A 23051-nucleotide genomic window follows, 5' to 3' on the forward strand; every position below is an offset into this window, starting at 1 on the left:
GTGGCTCATTTTTGTATCCGAGCCTGCTTAAGAGCGTCCCTCAGTCCCCAGGTGTAGATTAGGTAAATAATTATTGTTATTTGTATTCTAAACGTACCGCAACCCCGTAACTGGAGTTCCTCAAAAAGGATTACAAGTCGCAGTATAACACCAGCTTATATTACCATCGGCGTTTACACGAATGCCACACTATAGCGTATCGCATACCTCAGCGCATCGGTTGACCTCCCTGTCTTTCCTGTCTTTGCTGTATCTCTCTGTTTAGCGCATCACGCTAGGATTGCCTTTTGACAACCCGTACATAAAAAGAGCACATCGCATTGCCCGCACCAGTCACTCTAATACAGTATATCCCCCACAAGCCCATACCGTTACTTTTCAGCAATCATTTTTTCTGCGCACAACACGAGACTGGAATGGCCTGCCTGCCGAAGTTGCCACTATCATCGACCCACTTGCATTCAAGCGACTAATCGAAAATATCCCTTTGTAATTTGTAGTACCTATCTTTGTCACTAACTCCCCACTCCCTCATGTAATGTCTCAACAGAGACCTTTGAGGAAATGAATAAATAAATATGCAAGCCGGAACATGTCTCCGGCAGTTTGCATTGCGTGTGCGCGTAGAGAAGTGCACACGGCGTCAGCCTCCTCACTTTTTGTTTTCCTTTCTCTCTCGTACTCCAGTGTTCAGATGCAGCCCGTGAGACTATACTCACCGCATCTCAAACTACCCCCTCGTTGCGATTCGCCTTCCGACAGCCCATTAGGAGGAGGAGGCGGAAAAGAAAGAAGGAAACGTAGGGAGGTCAAACAGACGTAGGTCCGGTTTGCTACCCTACACGGGGGGATGGTAAGGGAGAGGGAGGGAAGAAATTACTCTCAGTGTGAACACGTGTAGTTGTCCATCACTTCACGCCTGCGATCACTGTTGCCGCTCGATCGGATGCGATGCTCTATATATGCGGTGCGACACCTCACTTGTCGCTTTCCTCTTAACGCCGCTACTACAATGAGGTTTAACTCGCCAAAACAACATAGAGGTTTATGGGGGACGCCGCATTAGAGAGCTCCCGATTAATTTTCACCAAATGGGGTTCTTTAAGACGGTGTCACCCAAAACACAGTGCATGAGCGTTCTTGGATCTCGCTTTCACGTGCATGCCATTTCACCGGTTTGGCGAAACAAACATCATAAAAGTAACATCAAGTTGCAATGATGAGCGAGTTGAAAAGGAAGCGTACTTATTCATCAGCGCGAAAACAACGGAACACACATAGTTAGAAGGAAACAGGACGAGCGCTGTCTAACAACTGCAATTTATTGAACAAAACGCTTGAAAAAGGAAATTTGTCCTGTCTTCTTCTACCTCGGTGTCTCGTTCCTAACGCAGTTTAAGTTCACGAAATAATGTCTTACCAAATAGCCTCCCAACACACTCTCCTCAACTACCTGCGTGCGCAGGAAATCATAATCACGTGGAAATAGTTACTGAGCAAGTGCGTTGCAAAATCTAGAAAAAGGACAGATGTCTTAGATACACAATCGTCGCGCAACCTTTCCATGTGGAAGGCTTCGGTAAATTCACGCGCCCTTCTGTCTTTGTGCTTGATGACGATGATGATGTAAATTTTGTCGAGGAAAGGTTTGCACCCACATGATCAATGCGCTGAAAGATGAGACGTCGGTGTTCCCTTTAAGGTTTAAGGTAGATGGGGAACCGCACTTGCTCAGTAACTATTTCCACGTGAGTTATAGATTTCCTTCGTATGCAGGTAGTTGGTTTAGTCGTGTTTTCTTTTTCAAGCGTTTTGTTCAATTAATTTAAGTTTCCTGTGTCCTTCTAACTCTGTGTTTTCCACTTTTTTTCGCGCTGATTAATAACCATGAATCAAGATGCTACATTGAGTAAAGCGGACCAATACGGATCAGCAAAGAGAATCCCACAGAAACAGTGAGAGAGCAGGTTACACGTATTCACGTGACATCATTACTGATTGAGTTCAATAAATTAAATCAGTTGAATCCTGGTGGAACATCTGCTTTAAATTGTCTTAAATTTTCATTACTTAAGTTTTCTTTGTGCGTGTAACTACGGTAGCTCTTTAGCCATATAACGAAAAATAGGCTGATAGGCGCTTATTTGCCGTTTCCCTTCTTCAGATACTCGGGTTGTAACTCGGTGAGTAGAGCTCTCAGCTACTCTAATTCAGGGCTTTTCGCAATGGACTCCAAATTATTTTTGGACGGAATTGGGGACGTTCAAATTTGGCGGTTATTCTCTACAGGAGACGAACGTCAGCGCGATAGAATGTACTAACACGAGACAGCAATCACAGTAGTGTCAACCACCGTTTATAGATCGATGGTGTCAACAGCGGCGTGTGCCCGCACATGTCTACACGCATTGTCACGGAAGCTACACAATGCCTAGCTATCTTACTTTCTTTTTTTTGCTCGATTACGTGCGCTACAATAATCGCCTCCAAAAAGGACAAATGTGTGAACATTGCTAACATTGCAGGGTTGTAGCGACATCTATGAATGATGCGGCGGACGACACAGGCGAAACCGAAAGCGATCAGGAACAACTAGCGACACTCAGTGGTTCGCAGATCATTAGCAGCTCACATTGAATCCAACGAAATGATTTGCGTACTCTAATTCAAATAATACAAAAACACAACTTGAAGTCTTTTATTAATTTGCTCATTTATTGCAGGTACCTTCATGCTGCTTGATTTACAAGTTGTCTTGCGATCCCAAGGTGGCGCCACCACTTCGCCACGTCGCGTGCGCTTACGTCATTCGCTGATTCCACGGCCCCAAGATTCCGCTGGGCTAGAGGGTGGAGGCAGCCATATTGAGAACTTCCGGAATCGCCAGGTCCCACTGTAAACGCCGTAACTCAAGTGCAAGCAAGCCAAAGCTCTACCACAGACTCGCCTCCCCAACAGCCACAGAATGACTACCATGAATCCAGAGTAGTAAGTGACTCGCCTTCGTCCCCTTTCCTGATGCTTTGGACCGCTAAGTGTGCAGGGGTGTCGCCGGCTAAGCCTACACCGCTACGTGTGTGGTGATGGGTCGTCGTGTGGGGTGAAAAGAGAGAAGCGACAGCAAGGCAGTCGTGACGCCTCCACGTCGACGCCGAGTTTGCGCATGTGGAACGTGCCTGGGAGGCCTTTCCCCGGCAGATTCTACCGCTACAAGCGCGCGGATGATGATCTTTGTTCGAGCGTGGCGTCCCCGTGCGCTGTAAAGTGAGCCCATATGAAAGGTCCCATTGATTTGAAACCCCTTGGTCGTCACGAGATCCGTCTGGCTGGGATTAGCCAACCCTTGCGTCGCAAACGTGGGCTCGGCCCGACGGTGTAAATCACGCTGGCATGCATGACTTTGAGTGGCTTCAGGCGAATGCTTTAGCTACAATGCTGGATAAAACTTGAGCCAGGCGGGCGGGAGCGGGCGTTTGTTCGAGGTGATAACGATACTTGTTGCGGAGGCTGGGAATGCGCTTCACTGGAATATGCCTGGCGCTACGCGTGCGAAAACGGTGGCGACGCACACGATGTTTTTCCTCGTTTAGACGAAGCGTTCGCTGTTTACTTATGCTACTCTGAGGAGGATTGCTTGTGCCAAGTGGCAGCATGTTTGAGCGCCCCTTTGTCCGATTGGCTCGCTGGACAAAACTTTTTTTCGTAGCCTTCCCTTGCCCTCCTGTCTGGACAGCTGTTTTTCCCCCTAGGCCTAACTAGCGGGGTGTGTTTCAGTCGCTATCTCGATCGCTCGAATGCTGCGCTGCTTTTGTAGTGCCCTTCGAGCCCGATTCGACGCTTGACGCCGAGTTGTATTGTCCGCGGCGACCGTGATCGTCGAGGTTCTACATTTGGCTCCGTTAGTGGAACCGACCAAAGCGGTGTGATCCACCTTTGAAACTTGCGGTCACCGTAAATAACACGCGAAAAACGATGTTGACTGACACAATTTTTCATTTTGCTTAATTGGGACTACATGCTCGCATTGTTCAAGGGTGAAGTGCGGAAACCTCTTGTCTGTGTGTGTGTGTAATGCTTATCTTGGCAAACAGCATTATGGCTGTATCGCATGTACAAGACACCGTTTTCGACGGAGCGGCGGCTGAATTGCAGTCCGTTCTTGGAACTTTTGTTCTGGGCACGGTAGTTCCGAGCAAGGACATCAGACTCGACTGCAACTTCCTTGTTTGGTGGCCGGTCTCGTTTTTATCGTCACCATAAACATAAATCCGAAGGCTAGCTTGCAGCTGACTGCTTTAATAAAAACTAGCCTATGGAAAGTGTTTTCGTGAGTTTGTCAAGCCGCTGTTGGTCGTAGTAGCCACCTGAAAGTGGGCTTACGTAACAGGGTAGCAGGCCGCGGTGTAGGTTGAGCGAATGAACCTGTGCGAACCGTTGTGGGCTACCAAAATAGCGCAAACGTATTCCGACTTTCGCGAGAGCAATCCTGTTGCCACAGCTTTTCCTCGTAGCGTGCTTCTTGTTGCAACTTCGTCGTTTTGATGCGCGACCCAACTGCGCACCGGCTTAGCGAAGCTTGTGCGCAAGTTTATTTCTGGCCTGCATCAACGTGGCATATTGACTGGTTGTAGAATTGCGTGGCTGATTGCGCCGTTCATTTGTCGCGCAAGCATCGGGAATTTCGTAGGCGATGACAGTTTAGTAAACACAGGCATGCGACGACGCACTGAGCTGTGTCGCAGTGACAGATGTCTGCGCTGCTACGTTATCCGTGCTGCTCGTTCGGCTCGGGTTCAAGGACCTGGACCTTCACTGCGTCGTACTCGACTAGGTGACGTTGCTACCTAGATGACGTCATTGCCCGGGACCAAGCGCGGAAGCGTTGTCCGTGCTCCGAATCTTTAAGGTGCTCTTAATTGTTCGCCTTGTTGTAACCCCCGTCGCCACGAAAACTGCGCAGAGAAGTTGACATTTTTGTCTCGTGACGTAGAGAGTGACGTCATTTGATTTCCATCAACTTTCTCGCCTGACTCACGCTTTCGGCGCGTGGAAAGTTTTAGGGGACGCTCACTATAATGACATGACTAGCAGCCGCATGCAGAATGTTGCGCCTGCTCATCTGCATTGCAGCCGCGCTCACGCGACGTCACCCGACTTGTCAAACCCCTCTCGACGTCCTCGCTCCCTGACCGCACCCCCTCCCCCTTCCCCCCGCCCCCGTAATCGAACCGTTCTTATAGCAACTGTGCTCTGCTTATGTTGACGCCGAATTGCGATCGGGCGGACAGCTCCTGCCCCGGCATTCTTTGGGTGGACTTGAGTTAACAGTAATCGCGCAGCGACTTTCGTGCGTCACCCTAGCGCGTGCCTCGGTGACCGACTGTGCGGCTCGTCAGGCGGCGATGAGTCGTAGGGGCGGCGTTGACGCCTGGAGCAGACGCCGCGACCCCCGCGGTGTTTCGTAATCTCTTATCCGTCAAACATAGCAGCCCCAGACCACGTAGTGCACGCGCTCCGCACAAGGACGAACCTCTTGATAAGGAAAAAAGCCACCGGAGAACGGGGGGGGGGGGAGTGAAGAAGGTGGCGGTGTTGCTTTGGCGAGGTCTCGCCTTCCTCCTCGCCTCACCACTGCGGCGAGCTGCTTTTCTAGAACTCGCCCTGCATTTTTTCACCCACCCTTATTGAAGGAAAGTAATAGGAGGTGGCCCTAAAATATTCTTCCCATAATAACCGGCGACTGCAACAAAATCCGTCGGTGGAAGTTTTTTTTTTTCTGTGCTGTTTATAAGAGCATGTCGGAAACAGTTGGTCGAAGTGAATGTACTGTGCACATCCAACCACAGTGTAACTAACGACGCAGTTCACAGGAGAGCTCCATTTTGTACTTTCAGTACAGTTATGTCAAGGACGTTTTGTATGGTGATTGCGCATTTCAATAATGGAGGAGAAACGAGTGTCCGTCACAGGGGGCAATCGCTGCTGCCTCGAGCATCGCCTTACTCGGGCTTACCTCGTAGAAGTTTGCTAGAGTTCACTGAAATAGAAAGGGGGGGGGGGTGCTGAAATCTTTTCCAAGTGCGCAATTCTTGAAGCTTTACACCTTTCTCTGAAAAGGCTGTAAGGATATGCAGTTCACTACGCTCCTCTTCATAATGAGCAGGTAATGCTACAAAGATTATAGACCTCCCTTTCACAGCCTGCATTTACGACCAAAAACTAGTGCCAGACACGAAAGTCGTAGGTGTGTAGTGTGATTTGGTGCGAAACATTGTCTTACTCTCAGTTTCAAACTGTAGCAGTCTTTATGGAGGGCATTTGATATCTCGAAGATATTTACCACATGAACAAGCCGAGTGACACATTTTCCCGCGCAATGGGAGCAGCACACTGGTTGGGTTCATAAAATGTATGTTACATTCTGGTAGCACAAAGGTAAAAGGGGCCCAGATAGATGATTTGACGTAATCTTATGTCCCCTATTATTGTAATATGTGAAGTATGTGAAGTTCTATGGCAGCACTATTTGCATAGCTTCCGCAGCATGGCCTGCTAAGCAGGAAACGGAGTTCAAAAGATGGTCAGTCGCTGCCAATAGCAGTCGCTTTTCAGGTTTAGAATTGTCCTGCTGAGCTTTAAGGCATTGGGAGTTTGATTCCCATCTGTGGTAGCCATGTTCCAATGGGGTGGAATGGAAAACTGCTCGTGTAATGGGCATTGGGTGCACCCTAAGGGTTCATTCACACCGGCGATCGAGCAGCGAGCCACTGACCCCAAACAGTCTTTTCGACCAATGTGATTGCCCAAAGGGACAATTTGCAGCCATATACATGACCGGTCGCTTTACGACAAACTTGGTTGTTCAACTTTTGCAGTTGCCCTCTTGTCAATGAGCCCGAAAAGAAACCCAGGTGGTCAAAATCAATTCGGTGCACACCACATTGTCTCGCATGGTGGATGTTGTGTTTGCTTCAGGTTAAGCGCGATAGATGGAAGGCTAGGTTTCGTTGGCCGGTGGCTTGTAGTTCGTGCGTGCATACCTTGCTTTTCAGGTTTCTACTAGATGCGGACACATCGGCACGCATTTGGGAAATTGGCTATCCAGTCTGGTTGAAGCATACATATCTTTACTGGCTGTATACGACTGGCAGAGTGTGCAAAGCGTGGGTTGTCGGAATGAGAGCTGCAGCTGGTTAAACCACGAGTCCTGTGATATGGTATCTCTCTTAGCCAGGGGCAGCTCTTTTGAACAGGAACATCAAGGCCTTTGCTGTGGCGTGTGTGCTCTGCCTAAGTGAACAATCCATGCTGAAGGCTTCTCTATGGCCCATACGTTGTCTCTGATTGAAGATGCTTGTTCAGGTGGCCCCATGTTCAGTCATGTCTCCAGTGTTGTGAAGCTGTGCAAAAAAATGGCACACTGATTTGGGTTTTTTAGCTGTGTTCACGAGGATGCTAAGGTGGCTTCATTAAGCATTCTTGTGTGTAGAAATTATTCAATAGTCGAAATTGTATTTTTCAAACGTTTTGTCAGGGAATTTCACTGTTGCAGCACCACCCCTACGTAGCTCTACCTATGTCATGCTGCAATTCCCCTTGTTTCTTGTGCAAGAGCTGAGGTAATACAAGGTTCTCTAAACTTTGCACACTTTATGTACTGGTAACACATGACAGGAAATGTAAACGCATGATTTTGCATTGGAACAGAGGTATTGTGCAAGTGCTACTTAAAAAGGCACTCTGTTTCAGTTAGCGATCTTGGGATTAATTCAATCTTTGACCCTCATGTGAGTTAGGTGCAGGTTGATATCATTGTTTTGCGTGACATGCCAGGCCGGGCTGTAATGAGCGAGTCCATGGATTCATCGTCGATAAAGATATGCTGCCTACGTCATTAGGTGCATTCAAGTCATGTGCCTTGTCTGCCAAATGGGCATGTTGATTTTTGTTAACTCGACAAATCAGGATTGGTCTGGATTTCCTGTAAATATTGAGTTCTCGCAGAGATTTCAAGAAATCTTGCTCAAAGGTCATGTTCGAATTGACAGTGGTTGCAACATACGGATTTGCAGTTTATGTTTAATTCTATGCTGTGTCAGAAACCTTGGGAAGTAACATCTGTATTAGAATGCAGGCTATACCGTTTTCTTTCTTTTTTTTTCCGCAATTGGCAGCTTCCCACTCGACTATTCTGTTGCAGGGAGGGGATGCTTTGGGCAAATGAAAATAGGGACGCTTTTGCATTGTAGAATACCAGCTCTCAACGAGACTAACCTTGTTTTTTTAAGAGCTGAATGTATGGCTAGCTGATAATGGTCTCCTTTAGCAATCCCTAGAGAGTGGGGAAACAGCAATTGCATTGTGTAATAAGGGAACCTAGTGTAAAGGGCTCTTCCAGCTGCCCCAAGCTGCTGACTTGCTTGCATTGAATATTCAGAGGCAGCATTTATTTCATGGGACATTTTGTTTTCGCATTTCATTCGGAGTAAGCAAACCTTGCCTGTGGTGTGATGAAAAATGCGTACATCTTCCATATTTGACATGAAATTTTTTCTTTTGTGAATTAGTGAGAGAAGTCTCTCTATTGCAGTTGCGTGCCTTGCCCGCCAGATAAGAAAAAATTTACCTCTGTCCAAAATGAGCCAGCAATTCAACTAGAAGAGTGACCTTTTCTATGCTCCTTTATTAGTGCAACATTTCGGTTGTTTTTCTTAAAGACCCCAGGCTTCGAATGTATTTACTGTCTTTGCAAGCTTGAAAAGGACTTGGGAAGTTTGGGCAGGTAGAATGTAAGGATTCCTTTCGCTAGGTTCTATTCCTAGTTAACCATTGTTTAAGGCAGCTGATCTTGATGACATGGGTTGAGTGCCACTCGTACCACTGACAAAGTGTGAAAAGGATTGTTCAACCTAGAAGCACGAAAAATTATTGGGTAGGGCAAGAGGGGTTTGATTTGGAGTTTTCGCTTGTTCTTTGACACTTTCTCATCGAGGATACAGGCTTATTGCTGCTGCAAAAAATGAATAGTACGCACAGCATATGCATTTCGTAGACGTGCCTGTTGCAGGCACACCTGCTGGTTCATTCTGAGTGTTGTCAGGTATGATGATAATCCTTGCGGAGTGACAGTCTCTGATAGCCTTCCGTTCCTTCCTTGGATGTCTGATAGACTGACATCACACCAGAATTTCCAGCATTACCACCTGTATCAAGGAGGAAGGGCCAAACTTTTTTTTTTTTGACATGCAGCATTAAATGTCTACTTGCATTGTTAGTGCGGCATATATTAGTCACTTGGGATGCTGAAGTATCTGAATACCATGAAATCTGCAGAGTCACACTAAAGTTGAGAGCTGCTGTTCAGGCTGTCTTAAGTATAATCATTCATCTGCCAATACGTAGTCTTTTTTTTCTGCCAGAAAAATGTATTTAGTTTAGAACGAGTGTACCTCTGAAGGTGACTGTATTGCCCAAAATTCCTTTGAAAACAAATATAGGTACTTTGTTAGCTTGGTATGTCTGCTATAGTAGGATACAACTTAACAAAACAGCAGTTGGCAACTAAGGCACACGGACAGCGCAGGGTTGTTAGTCCGCCAGCCAATCACAGAAGCAAACAAAATTGTCAACCATTTCAAAATGCCGTTGTACTTGATACCTCCGGAGAGTCTCCTGTTCTTGAGTCTTTTCATTGGCGGAAGCGATGAGGTGTGCATCAGACATGGACGAAGTGTATAGAGTCGAAGCATTTCACTCTTCCAAAGTCCGCGGTACAGTTCATTTCAATGCTGACCCCCATTTTGCTCATAAAACTTCACTGCGAACTGAAGTGAAACTTGACAATAAATAGTTGCAGCGAAGCAAGCGTTCTGTCAGTTCAATTAAGAATTAGGCTTTCACTGTTCCACTATACCAGACGAGTGAAAATGTACGAAATTACGTGCTTATTTTGTTTTTGTGGTTACCTCCTTATTTAGGTAACAGTGAAAGCTTGAAGTACAAACTATTTGCAGCCTCGCCGAGGAAGAGTGGCTGGTGGTTATGAGGGCGTGGGCTGTGCTTCACTGCTGACTTGAGTTGTGTCAGAGTATAGCTTTATTCGGAGTATCGGTCAAGATTTTCTGGTCACGAATATAAGTTGACAGCTAATTTTGGGTAAAGTTGTAGAAAACAAATATGGATCAATTTTTTGTATTTTAATAAATATAACTTCTTTTATCGTTCAATATGCATGGGTTTCTACTTGCTTCAGTGGCCTCTGTGAATGAAAACTGATGTGTGGTTTTTGTTCTGTTTGCAGTGACTATTTATTTAAGCTTCTTCTCATCGGCGATTCGGGAGTGGGCAAGTCCTGCCTGCTGCTCAGGTTTGCGGTGAGTGTCGTTTTGAAAAGTGCTGGATGACTGAACCATAGCTTCTTTGAGCCCTGGAGGACCTGGTGCAAATGTCTACATGCAGTGGCAGCATTGAATTAAAAGGGACAATGGGTAAAAGTGTTTGAGCTGCATTGCTAAATGAATAGCAAGAGTAGCCACTCTTACTGTCATAAGAGGAGGCTTGGTGAGCCAGAAGAAATGCAAGAATGCAAGACAGATGGTGATGCTGAAGTTGGGATTATGACATCGTAGATTATGGCTGCACCTTGTAGACCCTAGTTAATTTTTCATTGAAAGATACGTATCTTGTATTCTGAAAGAGGCAGAACCGAACTTAACAAGCTTTGATAAATTTTACTGAGCTGTAACGACCTAATAGGAAAAGAAATATATTCTTGAAGATGCTGCGATGTCACACTGATGTATCGTCGCTGGTGATTCGGCGCGAAATTCAAGAAATGAAACTTTGTCATTTGCTTTTATGATTGGCCTCTTACTGTGAAATTAACGAAAATAGAATTTAAAACGGCACTTATAAGTCCAAACTGATTTAGTGCTTCTCTTCAGTGTCTTTCTAAGCCAGCATGGGTAGGATGTAAATTTGTTTAAACCTTGTCATTCAGCCTTTCAACAGCTTTCTCCAAGCTCATACTTATTGTCACTGCAAATATTTCGCGCTGCAAGTACTGAGGTCATTTAACCAATAATATTTACTTGATGTCCAGAACACTGCAAAAAAAAAAAAAATTGTTCGGAGCATTAAAAAAAAATCCTTTTTGTGCTACTCTCCTAATACCTCCTGGGCTTAAAGTACTGGCATGACATCTTCAACTTGTCTGTTTGTAAAAGGGCACTAGAGGGGTGCCTACTTCAACCAAGTGTACTCTAACAAGTTCCTGATATAGCAGCCAAGCCACATGTGATGACAACCACACCCAACTAATGGTGAATGTCGGTGATCTATTTAGTTACCTTCCTTGGATGTCTGAGTGGCATATTGGTGCTAATATTTAGCCCTTCTAGACAGCTTCTTTCTAAAATTAGCCTCTGTAGTTATTGTGCTTTTTTTTTTTTTTTTTTTGCAGGATGACACCTACACGGAAAGTTACATCAGCACAATTGGTGTGGACTTTGTAAGTTGCCTATTTGCTCCAACGAAATGCTGTATGGCTGTTCACTGGCCAAGCACTGGCCAAGATCACCGCTAAATTAGCCTGCCGATAAATCCCATGCAGGTGCTCGCACAAAATCCAATCTTCCGTCAGTTGCAAGAAGTTCTAGTGGATGGAGATATTCGTGGGTATGAGACATGCGGTGTTGAGTAAGCTTGAGTAAATTGTGTGATCAGCCATCTTCAAATGTGTGTGCGAAATTGATTGCATCAATGTGGGGCTGGAATAGCATTGCTTTTCAACGCTGACTGTGGCGGCTTGTCGCTGGCCCTAAAGCTTTGTTTTTGTAAGTGAAATGCTTGGCCAATGTGTACTTTTGAGATGAAAAATTTAGGAATCAGGTTGACTGAAAACATATTCCTAAATACTGTGCATTTTCTGCAGATGCTGCACAGTGGTTTTTGGAATGAGGTTGTCAAGACATCTCATAAATATTAAGAGCGTGCAGGCAGTGTTTGAAATTCGCGGTGCGCTATTAGCTGTGGCAATACTTGGCAAACCTGCAGCATTCCAATGCCGAGGGGGGGGGGGGGGGGGGAGACAGCTCGCATCTGTATGTGGTATAGGAGTGTCGTATTGTCTTGTCCGGTCTGATCACACGCCGATTACCTTTCGCATGCAGCTTTTTTTCGCTGCATTAGCGCCTCCGCACACCTTGCGTGCATCCATGCAGCGAGCTGCTTTGAACATACCTTACATAAAATGTGCCGTATTTACTCTATTCTCCAATTATAACGTGCTATACTCTATCCTCCCAATTATAACGTGCAGCTGATTTTAACTGCCACAAAGGAAAAAATTCATTGGCCTCGACTGTTTCATGTAACCCAATATTCATATTTCAGCAAATAATAAATGCAATAACCCTGTTGTACTGTTGCACTCTGTACTACATATTAAAGATGAGAGAGAAATGGGGTTTAGCTCTCGTTCGAACAAAAGTTGCATCCAAGCTACGGTGGGCCGGGTATACTTCATTGTCGTATCTCTCCAGCCTCTTTATCACTATCATCGACTTGGAACATCTAATCTTTGGATCTGTCTGTGACACTTGAAATGTGACATTTCTTGATCACATTTTAGACAAACTTGGGCAACGGGCACAGGCTACCGCTGCTCCCGCAGCTTCAAGGTTGTGTGGATTAGATGGTTGCAATCTTAAGTGAAAATCATGGTAGCCGGTCAATATGGCAGTTTGCCTCATGCTCAAGTAGTAATTCACACGTTATTTCTGAGTGAATATTTTTGAAAAATGCATGTTAGAATCGAATAAAAAAGTGTTTCTACCGTCACCTGCAGCATTTCAAGTAATCCCTTGCGTAACTTCGCTATTAGGTGGGATGTTGTTGCCTACCCTCTCCAGCTGATGCATGCCTTTGTGCAGTGTGCTTCTGGCAGACGATACACCTGCTGCATGGAGCTTCGTGGTTAGCCAGCAGTAATCCTTGAGGTAGAAATTGAAGCAGGCTTGTTTGAAGTCCTTCCACAACCAACACCTGCTTCTAATTTGAGTTTCATTATAAAGAAAAAGTGAAGTTTTATGAAGTGCGACGGTTAAGTGGGAATCTACTTATCAGCAGTAATTCAAACACAAACGAGTTTCAAACTAGATTAGTGTATTGTTGCATTTCATTTTACAATACGTTTGCAATCGTAGCCTAATGTAGGTCCCAAAATGTACGTTTTAGAGTATACCATGCTTAGAAGCTGTCTTGGCATTATTATTGCATATTACACTCCTTTGTATCTACACATAATCTGTTCCGGTCACTTGCTGACGTCTTAACATAAGCTTACGGTACAGCATGAGCCATTCAGTTGCTAAAACGGTTGCCATGGTAACCCAGTGGCCATGGGGTTGCTGAGCACAAGGTTGCTGGTTCAATTCCCTACTGCGGTAGCTGCATTCCAATAGGGTGGAATGCAAACACTTCTGTACTGTGCCTTGGGTGAATGCTGAAGGGCCACAGATGGGCACAATCAGTGCGGAGCCCTACACTCCAGTCGCAAGACATCAAGCCCCACAATTTATGATGTGTATTTTTGTTTTTCATTGGCTGCGTCTTGAGGAACTTCTTGGTTTGTCACACCCTTTGGTTGACAATTGGTCTTATTCACTAAAAAAATATGTGCGCAAGGGTACAAGACTTTGCATGATGACACAAATGTTTCGGCAATGACCGGCTGTGACTGTAAGCCCAATCCGTTCCTTTGGCTGTCTGAGACAAAGTCTTGACCCGTGCGCACAGCAAAAGACTTCGCTAAAGTAGTGAGGCCATATTTCAAGGGGCCAATTATGCACTTGAAGTAGCACCTAAATGAGTTGGTTTTCCATGTTGGCTGGGGACCATGTCACATGGAGCATCCGAGTGATTATTCAGGCTTAGTGGTGATCGCTGAAAAGTTGGAATCTTTTGGAGCACGAATACGATCACCGACCGACAATTCAGTCAACTTCGTGGCACCACTACTGGGCTCAAAGCTGGCCTGGTGCTGCCTTTAGTAGCAGGCAGGATGCAGCACATCTTTTTCGAAGCTCTCGACTAATGAAATAGAGAGCTATGACAAAATGAAAAGACCATTTTGTCCATGTTGTGCCTGTTGCCGGGTGATTATCTGAGGCAGTTCCATTCCACAACACTGACGCTAGATTAGACCTGGCAGCGCTTTGCATTGAGGCTTGAGAGCTTTGACACATGCTATTCGGCGGCGTGAGACGTAAAGACTTTCAAAGATTGGTTTGTGCTTCTAGTTACCGATCAAATGAGACCTTGAGCCAGGAAGCATGGAAGCACGTTAAGTTAAAGTGAACAACAGGTGGGTGAAAGTACACCAGTTTGCCGATTTTATGGAAGCCTATGAAGATATTCAGGTTAAGAGGTCTGCACGGAAGCAGCTAGTAGACGAAAGCAGTGGGTGAACCCAGAGATGTGGCAGGCCCTGCAAATGACACGCAGGTTGCTGCGCCTAGTGCCCCATCGCTAAACAAAGGGAGCCGCTTTGAAGAAAATTCGACGTGCCTGCTTTGTGTGCAACGGACAGCACTATGCGTGTACTTGCCCTAGGAGAGCGACGACGTAGGAGAAAGCTGTATGCTAGGTTGCCAAAGACTGAAGCTCGCATGCGCTTGGTGGCATAGATACCAGTCTCGGTAGCGGTGGCATATCGGCCAACATTCAGACGCATGATTGTGTACGCCGTGCAGTACGTTGACCTAACAAGTGGGAACTTTTCACTTGGACTATTGGTTGATTTGGGTGCAGAGATGACTGTGCTCCGAGAAAGTGCTGTGCCGGAAAGCGCGAGGCACAAGATGGGAAATGTGATGCTGGTATCAGCTTTTGGCAGAAAAGTTGCGGCAGAGTACTGAGCCTGGATGTAGATGGGGATGGTCACAGCACTGAAAGTACCTGTCAAGTGCGCATTCACCGAATAACTAGCGACTGATATGTGGAAGCATGGCACATGCTAAGAGGCGTGTTACAGCGCTTAGGTGCTTGTAATCGGGGCTGTTTTTGGAGTCCACCTTCACCTCAGATATGCGGGCAGAGAGCGGCTGAACATTGGCAGCCCAGCCTCGAGTGCAGACGCCAACCAGATTGCAAAAGTTCGCCTAATGGTGCAGCAAGAAGTGTGCACTGAGCCGGATAGCAGAGGACAGTAAGCTGCCTGCACCCATAAACTTTCGGTGAGTGCGCTAGCCATCGAGCTGCAGGAAGTTTCCGTGGCAGGGGTGCACCACAATGATCGGGCGCAAGCAGACAAGAAAAGAAGCGAGGCTGTCCTTGTCAGTGTGCTCAGTTTTCAAGAAAAACTAGCCAAAAACAACAATTTGCAAGCAAATAGAGGCCAGAGGCTGCTGGAAATGTGGCTGTCTTGTGCGCCGAGCATGCGCAAAGTTTTCTGAAGATAAAGTTGACTCTGCAAAAGCACTTGGATGACTCAAAAAGGTTACTTTGAATGTACACGTGGCTGAAAAACTCTGGAAATGAGAGAGGAATGGTTGATCGGACAGCGATTGTTTTGTCCTGTTTGTTGTTGTAGGGTGACTCCATGCACACGGGAGAGATGCTTGCTTATTGCCTTGACGAGATGTCTCGGAAGAATTTACGAAAGAAGGGCCACACTAAATCGCGATAGATGGCTGTGTGATGGGCTGTCAGGCGCTTGTTAGAGGTGCTCGGGAGCAAAATATGTTGATCCGTAGGGTGCCAGGCGTACAGGTAAGGTGCTAGTGAGGCTCGCATGTATTTTGCGGAGGCTACGACAAGACAGTTTCAGTATGTGGCATCACAATAAAATGTCGGACATGCTCTCTGGAGCATGGTTGCACCTTCAGAGTGGCTTGCGGGCATGCGGTGGGACCTGCTGCTAGAACATTCCCTTCCGTGCTTCCATGGGCTTTTGTGGTCTCTGGGGGCCATGCCTAGGAGTTACCAGGAAAAGCTGCATGCACGTTCAAGTGCACTTGACAGTGTCTCGTGTGGCATCATTTCGTTGTTTTCTGCTAATGTAGCGGTGCACATGTATGCAATATTTGGTATTGTTTTGTTCATCATTCTTAAACTTTCATGTGCATTATCAAGTAACCAGTTCATTACTGTTATTTTAATTATTTTTCTTGCTGCCATGTGTGTGCAGAGATAATTTACGATAGCACCCCAGGTTTTTGAAGACTGGGCTTGTTGGTATAGCATATTAGGTTGGATTGCGCAACATTTTGACGACACACAGAAGAGAAATGCACACCACAGAGTGCTAGCTCAGCAGAAGGCAATGGCAATGTCTCGAAGGGTAGGGTGAACAGAAAGACTATTAAAAGGACCCATTGAAGTGGAGATGAAACATCCCTAGGTTGAAGACTGGGCGTGTTGGTATAGCATATTAGAGGTTGGATTGCACAACATTCTGACGAGACACACACAAGAGAAACACCACAGCTCTGCGTGTTTCTCTTCTGTGTGTCTTGTCAAAATGTTGCGCAATCCAACCTCTAATATCCAAGGTTTATTGTGCATGATAACCACTTGGGTTGTAATTATGACCTTGGGTGCTGGGTGTATGGTCGTTGTGGGGGTTTGTTTTGTTTACTTGAAGTGGGCACTTTGTCAGATATTCTAGACTTCCTCTTAAGTGGCATGCATGCTCACTTGTGGCTTTTCGTATTTGTCAATGTCAGGCAGTAATATTTTCTTCTGTCTTAGTACATGGCAATGTACTACCAGCACACATTAAAATGTATACAAGTCTAAAAATAGCCTAGTGTTTAGTTGCATTTCTGAAATATACTGTATTTGCAATTGTGTCCCAGTTTAGGCTCAGAAATGTACATCTGATTGTACATAAGTCTTGTCTAACTACGTGGGACGTGTCCCGACTGCTTGTTTTTTGTTGAGTTTTGAATTTTTGCTAATGGTACAGCATAAGGCATTCAGTAGCCGAATCGGTCACCATGGTAGCTCAGTAGCTCACTTGAAACTCGTGTGCCGTGCCTTGGGTGCGTGCTGAAAAACCACAGGTGGGCAGAATTAATGCGGAGCCCCACACTCCAGTTTAGGGATGTTGAACCCCAAGTTTTTTCGGTGGCTGTGGCTTGACAAACTTTTTTGGTACCTCATGCCTCTATGATGTATATGCAAAATTCCGTAAGCAGTCTTTCGACCTAACCACGATGGCAGACCTCGTGTTAGAATCATAATTAAGCTGTCAGCGCGTGGGCCGCTGACACCATTCTTGCTGCCTTCTGTCGCTTGTACCATCCAAGTGTTAAAAATGGTGATCTCAAGTTTAACAGTGCTGCCAGCATGCATTTTGGTTAAAAAGCAAGTTATCTGTATGGGAAAGCATGCTTACGAAAATTTGCATATACCGTGTTTGTCTACCAGAAAAATGTGCCCAAGGGTGCAAGACTTTGCATGATGACACAAATGTTTCGGCAATGACTGGCTGTGACTGCATGCCCAATCCGTTCCTTTGGCTGTCTGAGACGAAGTCTTGACCCGAGTGCACAGCAAAGGATCTTGCTGAAATTGTGAGGCCACATTCAAAGGGCCAATTATGCACATACGAAGGGGCCCTAAAATGAGTTCTCAGTGTTGGTTGCGGGCTGTGTTATGTGAAGTGGCCGACTGAGGATTTACATTTGGTAGTGATCATTGAAAAGTTGGAATATTCAGGAGTACGAATGCATAAGGGCAACTGAAATTTGGGACACCTTGCAGCGTGCCATTCAATAATTCAGACTCCGCCTACAAAACTGCATGCTAATCTGGCCGCGGGCTCGAGCAGAAAGAGCTCTTTGTTTTGATACATCACTGACAACTCCATATTGTTGCTTGCATGGTTGTCGGCCATGTTGCCAGCGCCTTCTCAAAAACGAAACTAGTGAAGCCTAGTCCAGTAGTTAATGGTCTCGGGACAAGCGAAACAATGGCATTAAGTTCAGAAGGCTGCATCAGGGAATGCCTGCTGCATCTCTGGTTTGTTGGGCGAGTTTTGAGCATCCAGCATTTGTTTGTTTTATATAAAACATTAATGCAAGTGGAACTCGCCAGGTGGCTTGGCTTGTGCCATTGTTTGTCCATGGCCAGCAGTTAGCCACTGCTGAAAAGAATGGTAGTCAGCTAGTCAGCACATTCTTTTAATATAGTTGGTGTGAAAAGCTGTTAGTACCCTATCGGAACAAAAATTTACCATATGTAGTTAAAAGTTCACTTCAGTTGTAAGACATCCAAACTAGTTCTTCCAAAACACAACTTGTGACAAATTTATTTGCTGTGTTGGTGTCACAGTACCTGCCATTTCTTACTGCAAATAACAGCCTTTGTTGGCTAGAAAATTCATTAGAAGCAAACTCCAGAAGCAGTTTCGAGTCCAGATGATGGTGAAGCCTAATAAACTACAGCCAAACACTAACCCAATCACTCGTGCATGCCATCTTGCGTGCCACTGACAGACTGCGCACAGACCTTTAACTCTTTGAAGGTTTTTGCCGTACATGTACGGCGGCGGTTTTCTGTCCCGCAAGGTCTTTGCCGTACGGGTACGGTTCCGACCCTCCGTTTGAAATTTCGCGCCATAATGACGATGCGTGCTCACCGTGAGGTGCTGCCGCCTCTTAGCACTTACAAGAAGCGTTTGAAATTTGTGCTACCTTCTTGGGCAGATAAACAGAACTGATTGCTAGCTTCAGCGCGTCGCTCAGACTGCGGCAACGCCCCTTTGGCGGTTTCGGTTTCGCCGCGTGATCGCAACGGAGGCGCGCGAAACGTCATTTTCTTTGTCGGCACTCTCTTGCAGGGTGGTGGAAGTTGATTTCTAGCTTGATTGACACTGCTCTTAGCTTGTTTATCACCACCGCTCACGAGGGATTCTCGCTCTCTGCGGCAACGCGCGTACGCAAGAGGGTGCATCAGACCTCTGCCCAAGGCAGCCGCACGCGGAGATGTCATGTGTGCGCCAACACAACTCCTCGCTTCAAGAGAACGGACACGCATTTAACGTGTGCAGACTGCGATAAGGCGCTGTGCGTAGACCCGTGTTTCAAGGAGTACCACGCTCGGAAATACTACTGAACATTTTGCAGTTCTGAGTGATGCCTACACCAAAATACTGTTCATTATTATTTTTTAGTATTTTTTCCCGACTTTATACATTTTGTACATTCAAGATCCGCATTAAAGTAATTTGACCACCTGGGAAAGTTTTTTTCCAAATAATTCGACCCTCAAAGGGTTAACAAGCCTACTTCTGAGGCAATCTTCCCGACATAGCATCATATATATCAGTGTGTGGCGTCAAATGTTGCCTAAGCTGCATTACTGCATTAGGCTTCTACAATACCAAAAGAAGCCACTCGTACCATGAGAGGAGGCTTTGCAATTTAGATACGCAGATACTGGTGACAGCTTGTTTTCACCATCTTTGGGTGATTTTCGATGGCGCCTGTTACGGCCTAGTTTATTGTTGAACCTTCAGAACAGACCACATTTTTATTCCTGATGATGCAAAGACTGAACCTGTCAAGTTCTGAGAACTGAATCGTACCGGCCCAAATATGAGAAAATACAGTATGTTGAAATTCATGTCACGCAGGGACGTACTGGCGCCGAGATTTTGCCATGAAATAAAGAAAAATAGAAGTTGGGCCTTTTATTTTCGCTTAGTCGACCTCTCAAGGTGAAATTGTCAAAAAGGGCATGCTTTATCAGTCTAAACTGATTTAATGTTTCATTGGCATACCTTTAACCAACCCCCACTACCTCGACACACATAAATTGAACTTCCTGTGGCAATTTATGGCGTCTTTCTGTTCATAGTGGTTGTTCATAGTTGTGCCACTGGAGTGCAGCAGATCGAATGGCTCGCTGTTGGGCATCTGATATTGCCATCATACATTGCACATATTGTCAATAGGCCAGTGGCAATGCATTTAGGATGTCCCAAATAATTGAGCATGTCTGAATTTTCTTCGCCTCAGAAATCGTCTCCAATTTGTCGCAATACTGCACCACTGTGCTTGGGCCTAGATCTCAAAATCAACACACAGAAGAGCTGCTGGTATTAGCTAAGTCAGGTGCGCATTACCTGACTAGCGCGGTGGCTGTGTCACATTTGAGAATTGCTCAGCGACGAACGAGCAGTTACATTTCCGTCGCATTTTTGTGCACCTTGAAACATCGGGCATTGCAATCGCAGCTACAAAAAGTGACAAAATTGTGGTCACTGAGTGCACTGCTGAGTGACCTCAATTTTTCAGTTGTGACATCCTGCTTGATCGGCCAAGCTTTCATCAAACTCTTGAATAAAGCTGTATGTGCTGATGTGACTCATATCCGGTCTGTGCTAATCTGGTTTTCCTTCCTTTTTTTCTTCTCCTGCAGAAAATAAGGACGATAGAACTCGAAGGAAAGACCATTAAGTTGCAGATCGTGAGTATATCTGTACTTTGTTTTGCTAGTCTGTAGTCAAGGGTCAGGTCAACAATGCAGTAGAGGCTGTTTTGAGAAAAGTGTGTGCACCTGGCATCCCTCTGCTTCAAGAGATAGTCTTCTTACAAATGTCTCACCCACACAAAGAGGTGTTCAGCAACAATTGGCACTAGCTTGCCAACAAGACCCCCCCCCCCCAACACTCTTGTGTGAGTGTACACCACCATCGAGATGTACCCAAGAAAGTGAATGATTGATACCTTCAGGTGTATCACTTGTGCCTGAGACACAAAAGGCTCCCCCGGGCAATACGAGGGATTTTACAGAACAGCCAAAAAAAAAAATGAAAGTGGGGATGTGCATTCAAAATTGAGCCGAGAGGGACGACAGACGAAGCGATTCATGGCTTTGCCCGTTCTTACTGGGTTATAGGAGTGCTTGTGAAATGTGGCAGTTTGGTTGGCATGACGACACATGGGTTATGACGTGCACTGATTGCATTTTCCACATACCTTCCTTGGATGTCTGAGAATCAATCAACTGCCTGTTCTTTGGCTACGTACCGCTGTTTTTAGCCCCGCTCACAAGGCAAAGTTATTCGTGGCCTTTAAAAAGAATATTGCTGGGCTAGATGGCTGATGTTAGCAGGATTAACAAAAGTGTGCACCTTATGCAAGAAAGGGAAGCAAACGCTAGTAATTTCAGATGCTTTAAAGCTGTGGACTATATCTGGGCAAATCATGGCCCGTGCCTCCGATATTCACATTCAAAGGATCTGCACTGACAGCTTCTTGATCTTGCCTCGGGGGGGTCATAGTGTGTTCACCATAGTGTGTTCAGCTTCTGAACATTTTTCTTGAATAGCGGAAACCCTGCCACTTCTCGCTTGGCTTGGAGTAGGGCTGTGTGCATAGATAGCGTGCATATGCTTGGGAGATGGCACATGCCTGTCATATGTTATGATCAATGGCAGGAACAAGCAGACATCTACTGTGCAATTTTTGGGGGTGCGGTGATCACTTGAGGGGCGATAAAATCTTATTTTTTAGGGGAAATATGGGGGGGGCCACCATTGTTCGAGTGCAAGAATTACACGAGTAAATACGGCAGTTAAGATAGTTACCTGGAAAACTTGTCATTGAAACTATGTCAAAAGTCCTGGCATCTTGGCTGGGTAGTTGACCACTTTATGCTTACTTAGTATATAAAGAAATGACACTGTGTGAAGGTGGTGTGGTCAACTTTTTTCATTACTATGCCTATTCAAGTTGATCACTGGTGATGATTTCAGTAGCCAATTTTAGCACGTTAAAACTGCTTGCGAGATATGTGACAGTATACAGAAGCTAGAAAAATGGGTCTCGGAATCTGTTTCATTTTTCCGTCTGTGAAAAAAGTGGTTTCTGACAAGACTTTCGTCAACAGCATTGTAGCGAGAATTCATGTGGTCTTGCCTTCTTCTTTTTTAATTTATTTACCCTAAGGGCCCAGAATTGGGCGTTACATAGGGGCGATAACAACAAGAAACCTAAAAGCGGGATTATGAGCATGAAGATGAAAACACAAAATAAAGAACAGAACTGTTTTCAGTATTAAGGAGATACAGTGCAAGGGATCAAATGTATTAAGGTGCTCAAGCAGGATAACATGGTTGTTTAGAAAAGATCAGCTGGTATGAAAGGTTTGCTCATTAAGGTAGTTTAGTAAAGCTGATTGGAAAGAAGACAATTCCTTAATTTTGACAATGAATTGCGGAAGGGCGTTCCACTCATTTATTGATAAGACTAAAGGTGAGCGTCAATATTTTTTAGTCTGTGTGAAAGGTAGGTATGCCTTGAGTTCGTCGTCAATACAGGCAGAGATGTGGACTGTTGGATGAATGAATCTGCATGAATAGGCACTGTCACGGTAACAAACACTGAAAAAGGATAATCTTTAATATTTTCTGCGTATTATGAGAGGTAAAATGCCAAGTGTTTTTATGGATGACACACTGTGATAATGAGAATGAGGATGAGATTAATCCAGCGGCTTTGAATTGATTCCAGCATGTCAGTAAGGTAAGCTTGATGTAGGTGGCATACGTTAGAAGCATACTCTAATGATGGTTTAATTAGCAAATTAAATGCCTGAAGTTTGATGTTGGAATAAGCAATGCATAAGTGATGTAGAATGCCAAGCTTTCTAAAAGCTTTGCTAGTGATTAGCTCTACATGTTCATTCCATTCTAGAGCGTAATTGAACTGGACTCTTAAGTATTTAAACCACGAAACTGTATTAAACTGCACAACTCTTAATTAGGTACTTGTTAGGCAATAAATTGAGACTGGAACCAAATTTAACGTGTTTAGTTTTCTTGATGTTAATTTTCGTCTGCCATTTGCTGCACCATCCTGAAACGAGTCATTAAGTCGGATTGCAGGGTTAGTGTCGTTCTGGTTTGCTATTTCTTTATATGTTACGCAGTCACCTGCAAAAAGACGTATCGAAGACTGCATGTTAGTCTATATATCGTTTATATAGATTAAAAATAACAGCTGTCCCAAAACTGATCCTTGTGGGTCTCCAGACTT

The 23051-nt window shown here is 45.3% G+C and overlaps 1 protein-coding gene across 1 annotated transcript in view; it reads left to right on the forward strand.

Moving 5' to 3' along the window:
• Positions 1–2827: 2827 nt before the first annotated feature.
• The window catches only part of Rab1 (RAS oncogene family member Rab1), a 41138-nt gene continuing 20914 nt past the window's right edge, over positions 2828–23051 (forward strand). Inside the window, exons 1-4 of the mRNA XM_050181882.3 lie at positions 2828–2988; positions 10301–10373; positions 11462–11509; positions 20431–20478. Coding sequence (XP_050037839.1) covers positions 2966–2988; positions 10301–10373; positions 11462–11509; positions 20431–20478 — 192 coding nt within the window. The 5' untranslated portion in view covers positions 2828–2965. The remainder of the gene's footprint in view (positions 2989–10300; positions 10374–11461; positions 11510–20430; positions 20479–23051) is intronic.

This window comes from Dermacentor andersoni, chromosome 7 (assembly GCF_023375885.2).
Source record: "Dermacentor andersoni chromosome 7, qqDerAnde1_hic_scaffold, whole genome shotgun sequence".
Taxonomy (NCBI): domain Eukaryota; kingdom Metazoa; phylum Arthropoda; class Arachnida; order Ixodida; family Ixodidae; genus Dermacentor; species Dermacentor andersoni.